Consider the following 21366-nt stretch of genomic DNA (forward strand, 5'->3'; position numbering starts at 1 on the left):
TACTAAAATGAGACTGTCAAATAAATAACTAGACTTTGTTGCCTGGATTTAAATGATGCAGGTGAAAACGAGACCTATCTGAATATCCAGATTAAGAAAAGGTGTAAAAAGCTGGCTGAGACCATGATTTTAGTTTGAACTGAGACAATTGGTCTAGGACTGAAAAAAGAGTTGTGACTTGCCAGTCTAGACAAATTTGTAAGGGAAAGTATCTAGTTCTAGAAAGCAGAAAGAGCAGCAAACTATAGATTAACTTGCAGGGTTGTGTTGGGAGGCAGGAAAAGCAGTGGTTTTGAGCTTTAGGATAACAGAGAATGGCAGGATGATAAAAGATTAAATGAAAACACTGAATGGATCTTCAGATGAGAATCTGACTTGATAAAATATCCTTAGTATCCTGTATATTAAAAAAGCCCTCTTCACCTTCTTCATGGCACAAAGAGGATCTCTATCTTTTTTTATCTGTTTAAAGTGCATTCAGAGAAACCAGGTCTTAGTTCATTTGTGGCCACAAGATCAGTGGAGCTGCAACCAAGTCAGCAGAATGCCGCGTTTTGAAGTGGAGCAGCGCGATGTTTAATGTGACATTACCATGTAATATGCAGTGTTACTTTTTAGGGAATATACACTTGGGAAGGACTAGATCTCCTGCAGTACTTCCCATTGGGAATAGATGAGTCTTTGGAAGGAATCTTTATCTTTCTTATCTTCTAACTTTTGAATATTTAACTAACTTGAAGAAGAGATTTTGAGTGCTCTGAGTTGGGGAAATCCATGTACTTTGGCTGGTGCATTCATTTTGCAGTAGTCTGTAATTGTGATATAACGATAAAGAGGTGTCAGCCCCCCAAAAAAGAATATTATGTAGCTTAATAAGGATAAAAATCTGTCCCTCAGCTAGGCTCCTGACTGTAATAACACGTTTTTCTTTTTGCTGCATGACTAAATGTGTATTTTAGAAACTTGTGATTGAAGTGTAGCTAACAAAGAGCTGAAATTTTCCTTTTCACTGATCTAGTTCACAAATTAGGAAAGGTTTTTTTTCTTACTGAAGTTCAGTCATAAAAGAGCTAGGCTAAGAGTATGTTAAAATTTCCAGTGTGCTATATTGTTCTAATACTATATGCAGAGTTACAAGCACAATAGAAAGTTCTATTTAAAAAGGAAAGTTTCTTAAATGCACTAAAACCTCAGAACTGAAAAATGACAAAGGAAATAGCTGCTTTGTTTTTGTTATGAAAACCCAGAACCTGACTTTGTAAACAAAGCCTCCAGGGTACATTTTAGACATCTCAATAATGACTTCCACATTTTAACTTTGAAACCTACATCTTCACAGGTAACTGGAAAGATTATGAATTAAAATTTCCAGGCAATAATTCTCAGAATATCTGATCCTTGCAATATTTTCAATATTTCACAGTTCACAGAAGATTATCCCTTAATGAATGAGGGCTAATTGTATTTCTTTACCTCACAGGTTAAAAGCATGAGCATAAATCAGATCAGCAAGGTTAAAATAACTCAAGGGTTTGTGGCACTTTGTTCTCAAGTTCTAATTTTTTCTGCTGAGTGACAGATACCCATATAGAAATATTCTATAAAGAAAATAGTGCTTTAAAACTTACTAAGGTACCAGATCTCATGAGCTGTGCAGTCCCATTCCCTCCCTGTGCACCCCTGAATCAGGTCAGGCCATTCTGCTGTGACAGGTACACAGTACACTAGTAAGCTAGCCTGCCTGGATTCTGGAGAGCAAGGAGAGCAAGAGTGACTTTTCCAAAATAGCCTCCTGAGTTAAACTCAAGCCATAGAACAGCCTTTGCAGAGATCTGTCCTGCACAGTTGACAGTAAAGAACACCAGCCTCCTATCTATTTTTCTGATACACACTAAACTCAGCCATAAACAGCATGAACGCCTTTGTGGAGCAAGGCAAGGCATGCTGTGGAGCTGCTCTTAATGTAGCATGACCTTGTGGAGATCCCTTGGTTTGTATGGTAACAAGGGCATCTCTAAAAGGCAGGCATTTGCCTTGGTGGAGTGTTCATGGGATATCTTTGATACGCACTACAAACAGAGATCTTTGATAATTTGTAGCGATTGAGTTTTTGTTCTAATTGAACTAGTGAAGCTAAAAGCATGCTGGTTTTGTGACACTGACAAAAGGGAAGGTTGGGGTAGCTCTCAAACCTCCTTGTAACGAGGGCTAGAATTTTGTCTTCTGGGTGTGGTGAAGTATCCCAACTTACAGGCTGTTGTATGATTATGATTTACATGGCAAAACTATTGAGAACTTGTTTCACAGTATATGGAAATGAACCTGCTTAGCAAAATCTCAATTTGAAGGATTTTGGCTGCTCTGTATAATGATAGTTACTTTCTACTGAATATGAGGAAAGTAGTTTTTTTGTTTCTGAGTTTCCCGGTAACATGGAAACTCTCATCCCATTTTAGTGATATCCTCATCTAGAGCTGATGGTAGCTAGGAAATCTGCCTATGAAGCAAAATAAATTACTATTTTCTTCGTTGCTATTTTCTTGAGGAAAACAAGCTGCTAGAACTGAGGCACTTCAACTTTGTTGATGTTATATCTTGGGTTTATTGCTGAATAAAAAACGCCTTCACACCTGCAGCCAGCCAAAAAGAATGAAATAATTTTCAGGGCAGCACTTTCCTTGCTTTGTGTTTTGAAACTAAACCAGCTGTAAAGTTTTCAGTAAGATATAAATGGCATTGTGTTAACGGTGGGCGAAGGGGAAGAGCTTGGCATGGGTCAGCTGCCTGCTGAGATGCCCTGGAGATGTAAGATTTTTAGCATCATGAAATGTTTCTGTTCATTTTGTTTTATGCAGAAATCTTCATTCAAAGATAAATGTTAAGATAATTTAATGTTAGTATATTAAAGATACTTAATAATATCAACGCTTACATGACTTTAGAATATTTATGTACTTTGACACCGGCGTAACAATCTGGTGCTTCCTCAGATAGTGACCAGAGGATGTGAAACCACGGAAATGACTCTGCGGAGAAATGGGCTGGGGCAGCTTGGATTCCACGTGAACTTTGAAGGGATAGTGGCAGACGTGGAGCCCTTTGGATTTGCATGGAAAGCAGGCCTGCGGCAGGGGAGCCGCCTGGTCGAGATCTGTAAAGTGGCTGTGGCAACTCTGACCCACGAGCAAATGATCGACCTTTTACGCACATCGGTGACAGTGAAAGTGGTCATTATTCAACCACACGAGGATGGAGCGCCCAGAAGGTAAGCAGCTGCAGTTCTCAGTGTAACACTGGTATCTGTTTGGTTTTGTTTTTGTTTTCTGTGCTCCTGCTTAAAGGATGGCTCTTTCATTGAAGGCCTTCAGTAAATGGATATTGTCCATCATGTTGGGTGATAATATTGTTGAGGCTCTTAAAACAGTCATTTCTCCAAAACCCATATTGACTTGTTGAAGAAGATAAAATAAGATCCTACAAGAAATTTAATGGAAAATTTACTTTTATATGACTTTAAAAGGGTAGGAAATAAACTTTAGCGTATCCTGACAGAGCTGTCCTGCAAGCTGATGTTAATTCTTTTCTTCCACAGGAGAGTTTTATGTTTTAATGCTGAATTTAAAAATGTGGAATCCTTTTCATGAAATTCCACCTTGTCCATCTTTGAGGTTTCTCCAACTCCTGACTATTGGAAAAGATTTATTTTTTTTTTCTTACATTGAAATTTAGTGAAAATAGTTAATTACTGGGTTCTGGACATACATGGTAACAAGTCTTAGAGTTCTACTAAGAATTTATTCCCATTAAATGGTGAATTACATCAATGAGTTTATCATTTAAAGCAGAGAAATTTTATTGCAACATGAAGTATATGCTCATGCTCAGGGAAAGACTGTAATAACAATCATTTCAATAACTGTACCAGTGTTTTCAGGGATGAAGTGCATTTTTCTTTTTTGGTGACAAAAGGCGTTTTTCTCCATAATATCGTGAGGCAGAGAAGTAGGAAAAAATTGAAACTTTGTAACAGTGTGACTTTATTTTTCACATACTTCGTCTAGTCAGTGTTAATTTGGCTCATTCTAAATGAGAACTATACCAGAGTAAATTTAATTACTTCTCTTCTTGTAGCAGGCCAAATTTAAATCTCTTGCTGATTTTTAATTCAACAGAAAAAACATTAGATGTGTTGCTTTTGGCAAGACAGCAAGCAATAAAATTTTACGTAGCGTGCAGCACTGTGAAGTGGATGCCAACTGTATCCGAATGCTGTTTAATTGGTGGCAATTCTCCAAGTAGTCATTGGCCTGATGTATGACACACAGGGGCTGTCCCCTGCCTCAACATGCATCGTGATGCCTCCCTTTCTGAACAAAATGCCTTTGAATGTAGGATACCACCGTTTTGCTTAGCTGGATAGAAATTTGCAATTAAGCCTCTCTTTGCTTAGCTTTGCTATTCTCACCATCTGCTTCTGGGTATGAATTTTCACTGACTTGTTTGGTATACATTTCCAAGCTGTTTACAGAATATGAGCCTAATGAGCTGATCCTTTTATATCGAAGGTAAAAATGTGTATTTTATAGGCCCTGATAGAAAAATACATACTGTATGAACTGTTTATATTGTCTTTGACATAAATCTTCTTCTAGAGATAAAATGTTTAAATCCCAGATCAGTGTGATACATAGCACCCAAGTCTATGTGTAGGAGGAGTTTGAACTGAGTGTTACTGCGTTGACAAAAATGTGCAAAAGCTGCTCCTCTTTTAATTTTTAGCATATTAAAAATTGTGACTAATTACTAAGAAAAATGAATTTTTTAACACTCTATTCTAAATTTTTTTTAAAAGTATGTTTAAGTTCTTTTTAGCTTCACCTTTCTAGTATGTATATATATAAGGAATGTCACTTTCTCTCAAATATCAATTTCCCACAGAAAACTGCTCATTTTCCCTCGTATATCCCCAAAAATATGATCAGGGATTTCGACTGTCCAGTCTAGAGGGTTTTGAGCTCGCCTTTTTGCAATGTTTAAAATCTATACACAGCAGACAGAAAGCAGTTATAGATAGTGAATGACAAGTCTGAGAATTTTACTTGACACATATGATCTTTGAATTTGTAAAATAAATTGATGGATGAGGAAAAAGAGGAGGGGGCAGAAAGGAATAAATTATCAAAATTTTGGGAAAAAAGATAACCTATCACTTCTACTTACTAGTTAAAACTTGTGCAAACCCATCTTGCTGTCTTATACTCAATTGCTTCTCTTAGACTTCTGCAGGTTCTTGTCACAGAAACAGAGAATAGCTGAGGTTGGAAAGGACCTCTGCAGGTTGTTGAGTCCAACCTCATTACTCAAAGCAAGGTCAGCCAGAGCAGATTGCTCATGGACATGTTCACTGGGTTTTGTATATCTCCGAGGATGCAGATTCAAAAATTCAGTATTTCAATTTTGATATGCAATCATCCTTTCAGTAAGAGAAGTTTTCATGTGTACTTAAATGGAATTTCCTGTATTTCAATTTTGTACCTTGCCTTCTGCGTTTTCACTGGATATAATTCTTAGTCAGTCATCTTTTTTCCTTAATCCCCTCATTAGATATTTTATACACATTGATAAAATCCCTCCTGAGCCTTCTCTTTCTCTGGCTGAATGATACCAGCACTCTCAGTCCCTCCTTGTATTTCAGATGCTCTTACCCCTTAATCGTCTTTTATCCTTCACTGGACTTGCTCCATATGTTCATGTCTCTCTTGTACTCTGGTATCAGGTTTACTCAGAAATCTACAGGTAGTAGTTTTGGATGTAAAACAGGAGTATCTGGAGAACTAAATCCACTTCACCTTGGCTTGACAAGAAATGTCCCTGTCTGTGGAGAGTCCATGCATGGCTAAACAGGATAGAATCAAGCCTCTGTGGGTGATTGCAAACACGTACTTGTGATAAACATTTAAGGCAGGTGTGACAGCTTGTCAGCAGGGAACTCTTTTGTATCAAGTAGCTGTAATAATTATCAATTAACACTCAATGCAGACATACAAGTATTTTTGTCATTTTTGGGGGTCCATCCATCCTTGACCCACACGTTACAAGTGTTTAGGAGAATGATAGTTAAAAAGCAGGAAAAAGCTTTGCATCTATGGTCCAGTACTTATTACTTTTATTCACAGCTGTTTTTAGAGGTTTTCTGTTAAGAATGATGCACCAGACTATCTGACATATGTAGGAAAGTGCATTTGGAGGCTGAAATAAGTCCCTTGAAAGTTTGACTCATCCTACAAAGTATCTGATCTTCTGGCAGTTGGGTAGGCTTTTCTTCTCTGTATTTCAGCCTGGTTTCTCAGAGTACATACTGGTGGTTTGTTGTTTTGGTGTGTGTGGTTTTGTTGTTGTCGTTTTACTTAAATGCCATACTCTAGGGTTTCAAGTTCAGCCACTAAGATTTTATCCACAGTGTATAGATACAAAAATACATTCATCTTTGTTTCTAAAAGGATCAGTTGCGTTAAAAATTTACATCTATTTGCAAGAATATAAATATTATTTTAGCAAAAAAATCCAGAGTTCCATGAAAAAAAACAAATGTATCATTTCATTAATGCCTGTCTTTCATTTTCTGAGATAATCAGCTGATTTCCCCTTCTTGACAGACTAGTTTCTGCTTAGCTTTGTCTGCTGGGTTTTATGAATACAAAGCAATGAGGAATTTCTCTCTGGGTTGCTTGCTAGTACTGGTTCCTTGCTGGGATCAAATTCTGAAGTGAGTTTACACAGATTGGATGCGAGTACGGTGGGATGTCTTGGGAATTGTATCCTTCAAGTGAAAATGAGTTTCAAGTGTGCAGGGGTGTTTCCAAAGCAGCCCCTTGAAAAAACATGAGCTGAAGCAGAGATCTTTAATCAAGTTCTTGCCTTGATTTTCTTTTGTCTGTTAGCTTACCCACAAATAATCTTCAATCCATCATTTTAAAAGAATACCAACAAAATGTAAGTGTGCACCCACTGAGAATAAACTATTAGCAATAAACTATTAGCAATAAACAATTAACAAGGGTGGTTTTCTTTCTGCAAACTGTCTTGTATTCATTTATTTCAGCATGAAAATAAACTATTTGAATGTTGAAGGTGCTTACAAAGCAATGTTACAGGGTGATTAGGAAATTACACAGGAAAACTCAGCTCGATAAATGTCTTCCATTACTTAATGTAGATCCTTCTACCAAAATCTTGACAGTAGTATATGCAAAAGCAATCATGGAATAAGGCCTTTCATTTACTATCCTGTAAAATTAATGAACTTGAAACAAAGCTCCTGCTGTTTTCAGTTTGCTCCAGCAATTAAATAATCATGCACAAATTGATGCAGAAATCTAAATTATTTGTGTGGCATCAGGCTGATATTTAGATAGAAAGAAGAATTTGCTATTTAAAACATAAATTCTTTAAATCAAAAAGTGGTATTAGAACAAATATGTTGCTCATTGTTTTCAGATCTGAATAAATATTCTTGTGTTATGTTTGTTTCTGTCCCTTCAGAGTTGTTGATTTGGCATGGTGTGCACTTGAGCAGGAGAATAATGATGCTCATTCTGATTTGCTTTTGCTGGTGGTGTTATAGTAGTGTTCAAGGACACTGTATCCTTAATCAGCCAAAGCCAATCAAGAAATTCAAGCACTTCTGAATCTATTTTAAATGGTAGATTTGGCTAGATTCTTTTTTACTGTGTTTTACCTATGTGTTTGTCTTAGTTCAACTAGCATTTTATATCAAAAAAAAAGTTGCTTGAGAACCAATTAAGAAGCAATTTCTAGGAAATTTAGAAAGCAAACAAAACTTCAGGCAGAATTTCCAAGGTTGGCTATAAACAGAAGCTGGAGAGCCGTAGGAGCAGTAGTTTCCACTGTTGGTCTGAACAAGCAAGAGACTCTTTTTCTGCTATTGTAGGTAGTTTTGAAAATGGAAATACTTTAGTAACTATGACTGAAACTGCCTGTGGGCCATTTTTTAGTACTACTGCAATTCTTCTGAGGTTGTTTTATTCTTTTGAACCTTGCAAATGGCTTCTTACAAATAAAATAGATGTAATGACTTATTTTCCAGTCCTGATGCTTGTTCCCATTAAATGATTATGATTTCTTTGAAAGAATTGTCTTTCTGAAGCTTTTTAAAAGTAGCAGATAACCAACAGAGTATTGGATGTTTGGGAAATGCTTTTAGGAAGGGGAAGAGGCTACTGTGTGGTGGAATTCAGTTATTGTTGCAGGGGTGTTTGCCATAAGCTGGTGGGATAGTTCATAGGGCCTTCAGATTCTTAATATTTATTCACTTATTTACTAAATTAAGCCACCTGAGCTAGAAAGAAGCCAAGTCTAACATCACCTAAGGTGGGTTGAAGCAGCAAAACCTGAATGTTTGGTTGTAAAAGTAGAATTTGGATGTACCAAACCTTTTAATTACCACCCCTGCTACTAATCTAAGAAGGCTGAAAATATCTGAAATTTCTAGATTCTAATGTTTTATAGATGTAACTGAAAGAACTATCACTAAGAAAATGTAATTGTACTAATTGGAAACTGTACTACTTGCAAAAGTTAATCCTCCCTACCCAACAAAAAATAAAATGGTAGAAAATGCTTAACTGTGTTTCTCATACAAATAAAGTCTTTGATTTTTTTCTTACTGAGTTATGAATGAACTTATAGTAGAGGTTAATCATAATTGCTAAAGTTAATTATGTGTACAGTTGTTACAGATGAACAGAAAAAACCCCCTAAATGCCTGGCAAAACACTGTTTGTCTCTATGGAGAGATGCAAAGAAGAGTTCCAGACTCTTTTTTTCCCCTTTTTTTCTTTCTTCTTTCTTCTTCCTATTCATGGAATCATATTAGAATCATAGAATGTCATGGGTTGGAAAGGAACTTAAAGATCATCTAGTTCCTGTCTATATTTCTCTTTTACATGTAACAATACAGATGTAGAGGCTCTTTAGGAGGCCTCTGAATTGCTTGTCAGCTCACCAACACAAAGTTTCTTTTTAAAACTGAATAGTAATAAAGATCAGAAGGACAGTGAGTTTATCTTCAAGCAGGAGGGATTGGCAGCTTCAACTCTTTAGCTCCATGAAAGGACAAAAATTTTAGAGAGACATCACTTCCCTTAAACCAAAGTGGCAGGGTGGGCAGCAGCCCTGTATGAGGTTTGCTATAAGCAATCTCTCACAGGTATTGTAGTATGAAATTACTTAAATATAAAATGAATTTAATTTTTAAGAAGTTTTTGAATTATGTATGATTACCGTTAATAGGTTTCTGAGATGTTGTAACTTGAAGTTTTTGTCATGACTTTTTGACCAAAATGCTCTTAGACCATTTCTGTGTTGTGCAGTGTCTTGGACTTGTGCTGTAACTGATATAGAGGGTCAGTGGAATTGAGATACTTGCAGGAGGTGCCTCACAGTGTCAGGGAAGGGAAAATCTATGAATGTCTTGACTAACTACATCCCGAGTCTCACAAAACTAAGCTACCAAATTCTGCTTTTCAATTAAATCCCTATAATTATATGAAATGAATCTGTGTTTTATTATGTGGATTTAATAGATTGCACAATGAGTCCTCAGGCTCATTCTGTCACTTTGGGCACTACTGTAGTTTGAGAACAAACATGCACTCCAATAGAAGTGATTGTTTTCAAAAACAAAGTTTGAGTTGGCAGAATGCAGTTATTGTACTGCTGGATGAAGACTCTTCCTTGAGCAGGATTAGATGTTTGGTATTGAAATGCTGGTAAGTTATAAGGGATAACTTATCAGTGTAATAAACTGATGCACACCAATGGTTCCTTCTCTACGCCTACATCTCCTGGCAGTACATTGAACTGGAGTTAAATTGTGACCAGGTATTCTAGTTATGCTGATACCCTAACAAATTGTTCATGCTTGCAATCTGTAGATAGCTGGGGTGCAAATACTGAAGTTGTACCCAGTAGCTGATAGTCATAGGATTTAGCAGAAAAGATTTTGTGCAGCTGTCAGGGTGACGGGGTGCTCATCATGGTGCATGGAAGCTTCTGTCTTTTCCGTGAAGGTGGATATTTACTGAGTTTAACCAGACTCCCTGCCTAATGTAGGCCCTTCACAGAGCCTGTTACAGAACCTCTGTATGGAATCTGAAACTAATATTGCAAGGATTGGTTAATATAGTTTGAAAAACTTAATGGAGTGCTTGATAATTCTTTGAGAACATAATGCTCCTTGCAGGAGCATTTGAATATTGCATATTTTTATAGTAGACTCTTAAATTTTATTATGTTGTCATGACCTTCTAGCTGTATCATGAGGTCAGGTTCTCTTTAATTGCAGAGTAGGTTTTATTAACCAAATTTTAATAGGATAATATGGCTCTTGAACCAAAGGTATTAGTAGGAGTCTGTGCTTTATGTTGAAGCATTTATTTAATTAATACCAAACTATGGTGAAGGGCAGAAACTACTATAATTTCTGACATGTGGTTAAGATATGGTCGCATTTGCTTGTTAAATATTGTGAGTCTGTTTTTCAAATGTTATATTGGATATAATTGTGAAAGATGTTTGGTACCCTGTACTTTTTAACATAAATTCAAGTATCTTTTTTAAAACCATAAAATAGAGATTTGTGCTTATGTATCATTTAAAGTGAATTTAAAAGAAATACATAAAATTCAAATATAAAAGCTATCATTCAATACCAATGCCAATGTATATTCTTGCACTGGTGGAATAAGTGACAAAATCATAAGTAAAAGTTAGATAAAGGTCAAATTACATATTTAAGAGGGAACTGCTGGGTTCTTTTTCATGCAAGATAACTTACAGTTTGATCCATGGCAGGGAATGGAGGTCGGGATTGCAGGCATGAAGTAATTCCTTCTCTGTCTTCCTGATATAGGAGGTGGCTACAATTAAAACTTCACCTATCTCAGTATACTGCAGTTATCTGTTCCTTAGGCAGTGCTTGTGAAGCAGTGAAGCATATTTTTTCATATAAATGTTGAAGTGATTGGTTTGATACCTTTAAATTAAGATTTCAAAGCTTTATGTGACAAAAGAAGCTATGTGAAACCATGGAAATTCTTTTTTGAGCCAGTTAAAACAAGCATTCTAGGGCTCTGTTTTGAATTCATAAGCAACACTGTTGAATTTTTATGGTGATTTGAAACAAAGTTGGTTTTTCAGCCTTTTTCTGCAGGAACTGTGGGCTCAGTTTTGGGTTTTTTTTTTTCATTTGTAGGAAGAATATGTTTTCCTGATGGAAACAAACAGACAAACAAAATTTTACAAAATTTTCAGTTCTTACTCATTGTGGGAAAGCTTATTGTTTACTATTATTATTATTGTAGCATGTTTTTGTTAATTAGTCAGCAAGCTAAGTCAAACTAAATAGTAGTAACAGTCCCTTTTGCTTTTAAAACCCATGGCTATTTTTCACAACATTTAGAGTACTTTATGGGGAGTATCTAATGAGGGGTACAATCACAATTACATGCTATAATTTTCTCAATTACCAAGATGAACTGTAAAATTGATATCGTAATAACAAAAGTTGGGGAGGAGGTGGTTTGTTTCTAATGCCTAAAGCTTATAGGAATGAAGAAGGGAGTGAAACAATACCCAGAAATTAGCAGAAGGGAGATTGAAATTTTAGCCTACATAATTGTTCAACTTCATCAAATAATGGAAAACTATGTATATATGGTTGCATGAAAAGTTGTGAAGTGCACCAAACTAATATTAACCTTGCTATGTCATTTCTGCATTCTTTGATCTGTTTGTTTTGTATGTAAAACTTCTTACTTAAAAAGACAAAAAGGAAAAAAAAAAGGATCATAGTTGCTTTGCTGGAGGCTGTCGTCTCCTACACGTTCTTTATTGAAGGCAGTGAATGAGGCAGGAACTTGCATGAAGATCTTGGAGCATAAGCAGTTGAAAATCACACTGGAGAAATATATTCTATGTGTGCTTCAGCAGTAAAAGAGTTTGCACAATTCTGTGCAATTCACTCATCTTGACCTTTCTTCATGGTGTTCCTCCTTCTAAGAGCCCAACATGTGATTCTCAGAAGTGTGAAAAAAGTTTTAAAAATTGATACGTGGATTGAGGCAGATTGAAGTGGTGTTCTGAATAACTGTGGCATTTCAGGGTGAGGGGAAGGCTAGAGATATGCCAAATCGACCCTCTGAAATGAGGTGATGATTTTATAGCAGTGATTTCTCTGTAGCACGATTCCATGTCTGTGAGAAGAGATTATTAGGGTGGTTTTACTTCCTTAGGGAAGCTCAAAGCAGAAACTCATGATTGCAAAATTCTATGATCGCTCCAGTGTGTCCAGCTATGATTTGTCAGCAGAGGTTGGAGATGTCAGATTTTATTGGTGCATCTTACAGTGATATTTCTGATAAAAGAATAACATCAAGAAACCAGGAATTCTGAGTTCTACTTTGGAACATTCTAGCTCATCTTCATCAAGGTGTCTTCCACCCTATAATGGCTATCAATCTCCATTCTCAGTACTTACATCATCTATATTTTTAAGTTCTTTAACTTCTTCATGTGTTTGAGTGCCACCAGGGACAGGGATTTAGTGCTGCAGGATAAGCTTGCCTATTTGCTACTAAAAAATTCAGCAGAGTGAAACATTTGGCTGGATCAGACTGTGCATATACAGAGTAAGCAGAATGAAATTGCTACAGTTGCTCATGGCTCTTCCCTTCAGCAACCTTGAATAAGGCAGTTTGCTTTTTGTCTAATATTTTTTCCTTTAATCTGTTTACCAGAACACGGATAATGAAAATATTCTTTGGGAGGGCTGATTCAGAAGCTTTAATGCACAGTGAATTAATGTGTGAGAATTTACACAATTTGCTTGCACTGCACATTTGTGTTAAGCCACTTATGCCAAGATATTTTCAGGATTTAGACTGTAAACTCTTTACACTCTATTGCACTTTCTGTAGGTGATTTTAATTTAGTTGCAAATGGTAAATGTTGGTTTTTCAACAAAAGCAAAGCTTGATCAAGACTCAGCTAAGGAATGGAGCAGAATTGTAGTTGAGACAGAGGAGCAAATTTGCACTATTTCTTACTTAAACTTAATTATTGCTTTGGAAGTATTTAGGGTGTTCTCTTCATAGATATTGATTTAGTACACACTGCCTATCAAAAAAGTAATGGAATGTTGAGAATATAAAAAATTTCCAGTGATAATCAGTGTTGACTTGAAGGATGTGTGAAGCTGCTGTTAACCAATTTCTGGAACAGTAAAGCTTAGTTATTGAATGCAGCAAATATTCCACAGGCACACTGATCTTTTGTGGAACACTACTACTTTTACCTGGGTTTACACTGTCTGTGAATACTGTTAGTATTTAACCACACTGTAAACTTCAGGCAGAGATGGTAAGCCAGACTGTTTCTAATCTGTCTCTTCCATCCACTTGCCCGTTTCTCTTCCAGGTGTACAAATCCCTGCAAAAAGAGACATTGGAAAGTACACTTTGAAAACACAGGGATAAATATTTCTTGTGCCATTAATTATTAATCATTTAATAGTGAATCATTTGCATTGTAGTCTGTGCACTCTGTCATTTGGTGTGGACAAGGTGGGATTCTAAAGGAGAGTTCTCAACCCCATAAGAAATGTTTAGTTTGCTGCAAAGCAACAAACCTATTTCTGACATTTAAACAAACCAATGCTGTTCTAGAAAAATTTGATGCTTTATGACTTCTAAATGCCTTGTCTCTAGAAGTTTTTATTATGTAAAATTCAAACTGCAGATTAATTTATAGAATTTTATATTCATTTAATATGATCCCCGTTTTGAAGGGCGAGGAGACAGTTCAAAGACCTTTGAGCACATGACAGCAGATCTTATATTTTGAAATGTTTTCTACCTGCTTGGTGTGACAGTTTTGAAGTGTTCAAAGTACTATGCTGTATTGGGCATGGTACACCTTTGGGCACCTGAAATTGAAATATGTATATACTTCTGACCGCGAATGCAAGATTTCTCTCTCTGCTCTGTCCTGTGAGGCTGATGAGTATTTTTACTTGTCCCACAGGGGTTGTTCAGAACTTTGTCGTATACCCATGGTGGAATACAAACTTGACAGTGAAGGCACCCCATGTGAGTATAAAACCCCTTTCAGAAGGAATACCACTTGGCATCGGGTGCCGACTCCCGCCGGGCAGCCTCTCTCTCGTGCCTCTCCAATCCTAGGAACATCTGACAGACTGCAGTGCCAGCAGCTTCTCCAGCAGGCTCAGACAGCCATTCCTCGTAGCACTTCCTTTGATAGAAAACTGCCAGATGGTGCAAGGTAACGCGCTCAGTGCTTAGTGCCTGTCCTTTTCCTAACGTGTTTTACTTTGGAAAACTCTGCTTTCCAGAACGTTGGGGTCTTGGTTTTGAACCCTTATTTTCTTGAGTTTTGACAGTAATTTTAATTCTGAGATTGTGTTAAATAGCATTCACTGGACCGGTCTGCTTGGAACAAGGGGCTTCTGGTGTTTGTGGTGGGAGTGTGCTGCACTGAGGGTCCTACTGCTGGGGACAGCTGACCTTCCCCTTTAGTCCCAAATCAGTGAAGTGGGAAACTGCCTTATAACTTTTGGGTCTTAATAATGTCCTCTTTCCCACCTTTTGGAAGACTATTTAAACAAATACTGTGTGTAAATAAAATGAACTCATTCCTTTAAAAATTAATTATTTAATCTTGTTACCGAGGTATTGGCATAGTTTCAAAGGGTTCTGTAACTCATTACCACCCCTTATGCTTTGCTTTGCTTTTAATTAAACAAACCAGAGCTTGTGATTTGAATATGTAACACCTCTTAGATGATGGGATGGTATCCTTAAATGTTAGCTCTGTTCCAATTTAATCATAATTCTTCACAAGATGAAACTTTGTTTTTTAAAGATAAAAATTTGCAAATACATTTGACCTTTGAATTATTTAGGAAAACCATATGTCTTGAGCAGAACTCTGTTCTTTATTGTTTATAATTATTTTAGCTTATGTCCTTATCTATGGGGTTATGTAGTTCTAATTTCCAAGGAAATAATTATTGCACGTTGAAAATACCCGAGTGATACAAAAATCTGAAATACTATTCTTAAATGAGTTTAAAACAATTTTGGATGAAATCATTAAACACCACTATTGCTACATTGACTAACTTACTTAGTAGAAAAGAATTAATGACTTTTTACATTGAAAGGTACATGAGTAATAGTAGTACATATTTGAAAATATGTCTCTTTCATTGTCTGGGAAAGGAGGACTCCCAGTTATGACCATTTGATCATTTGTGTTCTCCTTCTCCCCTACCCCCCCTCTCGCTCTCCTGAAAAACTGAGAGGTGCATTTCTGTAAGCATTTCAATGTCATTGTAGAACTTAAGCTTTTCCTAATGTCTTGTTAATTAAATTATTGGTAACATCTAACATAAGCAGACAATGTATCAAATGTCTAGGTATACTTCATCATTTATGAAGCTTTATTAAGCATACTCTATGCCAATAAATAAAAGAAATGAAAGCTTTCTGACATGCTACTCAATTCCAAAAAGACTTCACAAGCATGAGCTGCACTTCTTGTAACACTCAGCAAAGCACGTGAAAAAAATGCTTAGACTAAATCTACTCTTATCATGAAAAGATTCCTGTATCACTCAAGCAAAACATGTGCAGTGCAGAAGTGCTATTCTGAGGAAGACATGATACAGAGTATAAATAATGAAAAGAGAGGAAAATTATGGATTCTGACATGTAGGTCTTGAAACATGTAAAGAAAGGTACCTAAATGGCAAGGTCTTTCCACTATGGCATAGTTGGCATAGTTGATGATTTGGCAGAGAGATGAGGTTAAAACAGAGTCATTTGAAATAAGGTGGATTAGTACTTATAAGTAGTCTTGCAAGGGTGAAAGTGCATTCTTAGGCTAGGAAAATGATGAAGAGATTCTAGAGGCTCAGAGACCCAGTATCGGTTTCAGAGCGCAAGCAGGGAGAAGCAGGCTGATAAAACATTTTCAGCTGATCTGAAAATGAGCTAAGGGTGAAGTCAGCAATAAAATTGTTTAGTTCAGAAATGAAAAGAGGAAGAAGCAGAAGAAATGTGCACTAGATATAGTAAGAGAGACTTGAGCAGCAAAAATTCAGCTACTGTGACATACAACATTTAGGTGCCCAGTCCCTAGAGTGAAATTAGAAACTGAGAGCTGAACGCTTGTGCTGCTAATACAATTCCTGAGGATTAAGTGCTTTGAGAAGGAGATCCAAGTATTCTGGTGTTGTTCAAGGAGTTTCCTCTACTTAGTCACTTAGAAATACAAGGATATCTTTAAGCTCTACTGCTCTTTTCACGAAGTGGCTAATTCTGTGACAGCTGCTCATGGCATGTGCCTAAGTGCAGCTTTAGACAGACACACTCTTCTGATTTTTGCACCAAGAAGTCTCTGTGTACTTTGGTCCCTGAGTCACACTTGTAGGCAATGCATCCTATCACCTGGAGCCTGGAATCCATTCCTGAGAGCAGATGGTTGGAATTTTTGTGTGAAGGAACTGTGTGAGGCAGTCACTGATGGGATTTCTGTCGTTCTCCTTTTGTAGCCACTCATTGTTTACTAGGCTAAAGGCTTCACACTTGTCCAGCAAATGGGAGGTGCACGTATTTCAGCCTTGGAACAGCACAAAGCAATATCCTGGCTTTGAGGACAATGTCCTAAACACCAGCTGGGAGGCTGGAAACACGTGGGATCATAATTTATCCGTTCCTTAATGCTAGGTCACTTAATCTGTGCATGAAATGCATAATTTTTGGTGGTAATAACAAGTTCATGGAACTGAATTAAGCTGTAGCCTATTGACTACTTCACTTAATTTAGAGAGGTTCAGTTCTGTCAATACTTCTCAGAGAAAGACATGCTGAAAAATGAGGTACTACACTATTTATTGTACATTGGCTATTAGGCAAAATATAACAACTAATGTCTTTAAAAAACAAAATGTAATAGCTAATGTCTTTAAAATTTTCAAGCTGAACAGTAAAGATGCTCTTTAAAAGATCATGTTCTTGGGAAAGTGTTTTGCATAAATCAAGAAAACACTTCTTCATTTCCTCCCTGAGTACATTCATTTCTATATGAAAAAGAGGAGGGAGAAAAGAAAAAAAAGATAAACACAGGGAACTAAATTCAAGATAATGTCAAGGCACTTGAAGGAAATTGTGTTGTAGTTTTGGACTGATGTGCGCAGAAGTGAAGGAAAGGATGTGATCAACCCCAAATTTAAGCATTAAAATTCAACTGTCTGAAAATCTAACAAAACTGCTTAAAAGACATTGTTAAGACATGAGGCTTAAAAGTTTAAGTAATAAATACAAAATAATACCCTTCATAAAAATGTTTTTGTTGCTTTTCTATGTCAAAGGATCAATGAAATAAAACTTTTAAAATTATTACAATTGCCACTTCCAATTTTACTATCTTTAAAATTGGAGTAAGTGCCAAGGAACTACCAATCATTTCTGATCCACCATGAGAGCTTCCCACAAGTGAATTTAGAAACCTAATCCAGCCGCTCTAACTCCTGAGTAATCCCACTTACTCAGAACTAAAGCCAGATCTAAGGAAAGTAGGATTTGGCATTTATTCTTTCTCTTTATGTGCCTTTTTATATATTCAGATGGAAATACTAGTGAATAAATATTACACTTTAAAAATTCTCGTTAAAGTTTTATAAAACTGAGATAAACCTTTTCAATTCCCCAAATGGATGTAACTAAGTGTTCACACTGCATCTGTATTATTTGCAAAAATGATTGTATTTGATAAAAGAAGCACAGCCCAGTTCAAATCTGAAACCCCACAAATACCTCTGTGCACTGTTAATGACTCTAAAATCAACATTACAGAAGTTCTCCAAGCAACCAGTCCTCATCCAGTGACCCAGGACCAAGTGGGAGCAGCCACTGGAGACAGCAAGTGGGATATGACGGGTATTAGTGATTTTCAAAAATTTTTATTTAAATCCTGCAATAGCTCCCAAGCATCTTCTTTCTTAAGCAAAATTTGTATGGGTGTTCTAGATGTTATTTTCAAACACTATTAGTATTTTTTAAATGTACAGGTTTACTGATCTTTCATGTAATATGCATGCAACTGCAATTTTAAAGTCATCCTAATTTAACTCTTTAGGATGATATTTTTAAATTCAGGTAAATGACAAATGGTTCTTAGGTTTATTTTCCCAGTAATAGAGCAGAAATCAGCTAGTAACTCAGAACTAGAATAAAATAATGATACTTCTTCCTCCTGCTTCAGGAGGAAAGTGTTTGATTAAAAAAAATGTTTATGGTCTTTGAATGTTTTATTTTCTGCTATGTTTGTTTCAATGATGCCCATTCCCTAGTATATGTTCTCAAAACAGTAGGAATTTCAGAGATCTCTTCTCCCTAACAGGCTGTGCATAGATGGTCCTTTTGCATCCCTGTTAATCCCTTCGTTACTGAAATTTCAGAAGTTAACTATCTGTATATAAAAGACCACCCCAATATAACTGATGTTATAAGAATATTATGTGCGGCATCTGTTCTAAACTACTTTAAAGTTATGACTTTGTTGTATATATACATCTGCTGAAAACACTCCTGTTACAAAATGTTTAGCTATGGCAGTATCTACAATAGGGTAATATAAAAGCATTCCAGACTTTTCCAAGTGGCTTTCAGAAGCTACCTTTCAGAAAAAAAAATGTGAATATTGAAAGCATCAGCTTGACTCTTTGGAGCTTATTAATGCTTTGGCATGATTGATTGTGGATAAGATATTCCATGTAGCAGATATATATGCAGTATCTTGTAGACTCCTCAAGAAATGTAACATAACTCAGTGAAATCTTTGGCAGCTAAGCAGATGCTAATAATTCAAATAAAACGGTAGCTTTTTTTTTTTTTTTTTTCTTCTTTTTTTTTTGCCTTTCTTTTTTTCTTGACAGTCGACTCATCAAAATGCATCTCATGTCATTTTTTCCAGCACAGTTATTTCTAACAGCAGTCTAGATTCTGGTTTGTTTCTTTGTGAAATGTTTAAACTTTTGCAGTATGATGCAAAGCAGTGGATCTGGTACTAACTTATATATTCTTAGTGTGAAATCCCACAAAACTGTGATTACTTTCTGTGGGGCTTAGATCACAAAGAGGTTAAGCACATATTACCATAATGCTTCACTGCAAAAGCCTTTGGGTATATAGCTCCAAGAATACATTTCTTCTTAAAAGTTCAGTGTCTGCTTGGCATATTCACACTTCAGATATAACAGTGTGCTGCTGAAAAAATTGCATGTAAATATTTCTATGCAGAGGTTTGGGAATGCAGAAATGTTTGGGAATGATGATTATTTTAAAAAGTCACAAAATGCTTGCTTTTAAGAGTAAAAAGTGGTGTAGTTCATCATGTAACTAATCTTACAGGATAAAAACCCTAACAGCTTAATTTTCTGCTTACATTGAAAGATGCCAGTCCCCTTTACTCCATGAACATCACCAAGGTTCAGGCTCACTGGAATGTGAAGGAGGCAGAGAACGAGAGGAAACTTTGGAAGGAACTAGACATTCTGGTAATAAAACCCACTGTATCTTTCAAGTACATATTCTTTGTAATGCAGTGCCTGTTGAAATGCAGCCACCTCCCCATGTGGAGGTTTGACTCACAAAGAGCACGAGATGTGACAGTGAAAGCAGGGACTGTTAGGGCATTCTGTGAAGATACTTGTGTATCTGATTGCAGAGTGTGCAGGTTTGAAACCTGAGGCTGAGTCGTGTGCTTTCTCCATTATTTTTGGCAGAAGCCAAGTGGCATGCACCATCAACCAAAGTCCTGAGCTCCTACAAAGACCGAGCTTTACAGAAAGAAGGCAGTGGCAAGGAGTCGCCAAACAAGCTTTCACATGTAAGTCTTTTCCTTGGATGTCATTCAGAACTCTAAAAAAAACCAAACTCCAAAACAGCAACCACAAAAAACTACTCTGGACTTAAGGAAATAAATCCTAAAAATGCATTTCAGGTAATTTATGAAGGCCACTGTATGTTTTGGGAGGCAAAGGTTGTGCTCACCCAGATGAGAGTTGAATCAAGTATACTTAATCGGTGTTTACTAACTCAGAATTTCAAGAGGGCTTGGGTCTGGGGCATGGAGGAGATAAAACTAGTATAGTCTCCACTCAGCTGTGAATTTACAGCTTCATTTATACTGGCTTGTGTAATCTGTGGAGTATTTAATTACCCATTAAAAGAAAATAAAATTCTATTTACCATACCGCTTTTCATCTTATGTGAAATACCCATGCAGTGTAATTATCAATAAGCACTATAAAAATGCAGCTTGTACATCAGGAATGCCAAACAGATTTCCTACTCTACCTTGTTCAGTAGCTTGTCTTCAGTAATGGCAAAATCCTTAACAGCCTAGTGATGGAAAGTACATAATGATAATGTTTGTTACATGGAAAATCCTGCTATATTTAGTTGGAGCCTGTACACTGTTTTTAAACTTATATTTCATATGTGAGCAACAGCATCTCCTAGCATCATGAAAAAGTTGGTTTCCCTTCCCATTTATACCCTACCTAATAGAAGTCTATTTGCCCTAGTCTAAGTCCATCTGCCTTTATTCTGGCTACTGTCACAGGCATAAGTTAATCCAACTCTCTATAAAAATTATTTTAAAAGGTAAATAACTATACCGCTGGGCTTAATTGGTACAAAAGTCTGACGTAATTAATCAGCTTCAATAGCCATGTTTAGTTTAGGGCCTTATGACTTAAGTTGCTTTCATCTGGTACACATACATCACAATTGGCTTCAATTTAACTAGCCACACATCCAATTGGATTTGATCCAATGAGCTGCATATTTCAGCCACACTGAGAAAAAGCCAACAATAATTCAGTCTTTGGTGTTTTTCAGATTTGCAGTAGAGCTTGTTTAAACAAATAATTACCAAGGCTTCTAGCTTTAACAAATGCTTATTTTAACTGTTCAGAAATGCAATTTTATGGATGTTAAGCAGGTCCTATAATCAGAAAATTCAATTCTGATTTTAAGATTTGTGATAGAAGATGGAACTAGAGCCTTTTTATTTGCAGTGACATCAACCTTTAATGTGTCTAGCCAGCTGTGCAATTCATTTCACAGAAACTGGTGGTATAATTGGCTCTTTTCATACTTTGCAGTTATATGATAGCATACTGTAAAAAAAAAAAAAAATGGTCTTTGAATATCACAAATGCAGTAATTTATGTGAAAATAGATCTCTTATTGTTTA

At 36.3% G+C, this 21366-nt stretch overlaps 1 protein-coding gene across 3 annotated transcripts in view; it reads left to right on the forward strand.

The window, feature by feature from the left end:
- Positions 1–21366, forward strand: part of SIPA1L2 (signal induced proliferation associated 1 like 2) — a 126120-nt gene that overhangs the window by 81525 nt on the left and 23229 nt on the right. For all 3 annotated transcript variants that reach the window (XM_063390488.1, XM_063390489.1, XM_063390490.1), the window contains exons 10-14: positions 2991–3265; positions 14104–14361; positions 17958–18041; positions 19557–19660; positions 19889–19992. In XM_063390488.1, the coding sequence (XP_063246558.1) occupies positions 2991–3265; positions 14104–14361; positions 17958–18041; positions 19557–19660; positions 19889–19992 (825 nt within the window). The remainder of the gene's footprint in view (positions 1–2990; positions 3266–14103; positions 14362–17957; positions 18042–19556; positions 19661–19888; positions 19993–21366) is intronic.

The sequence above is a fragment of the Prinia subflava genome, chromosome 2 (assembly GCF_021018805.1).
Source record: "Prinia subflava isolate CZ2003 ecotype Zambia chromosome 2, Cam_Psub_1.2, whole genome shotgun sequence".
Classification (NCBI taxonomy): Eukaryota; Metazoa; Chordata; class Aves; order Passeriformes; family Cisticolidae; genus Prinia; species Prinia subflava.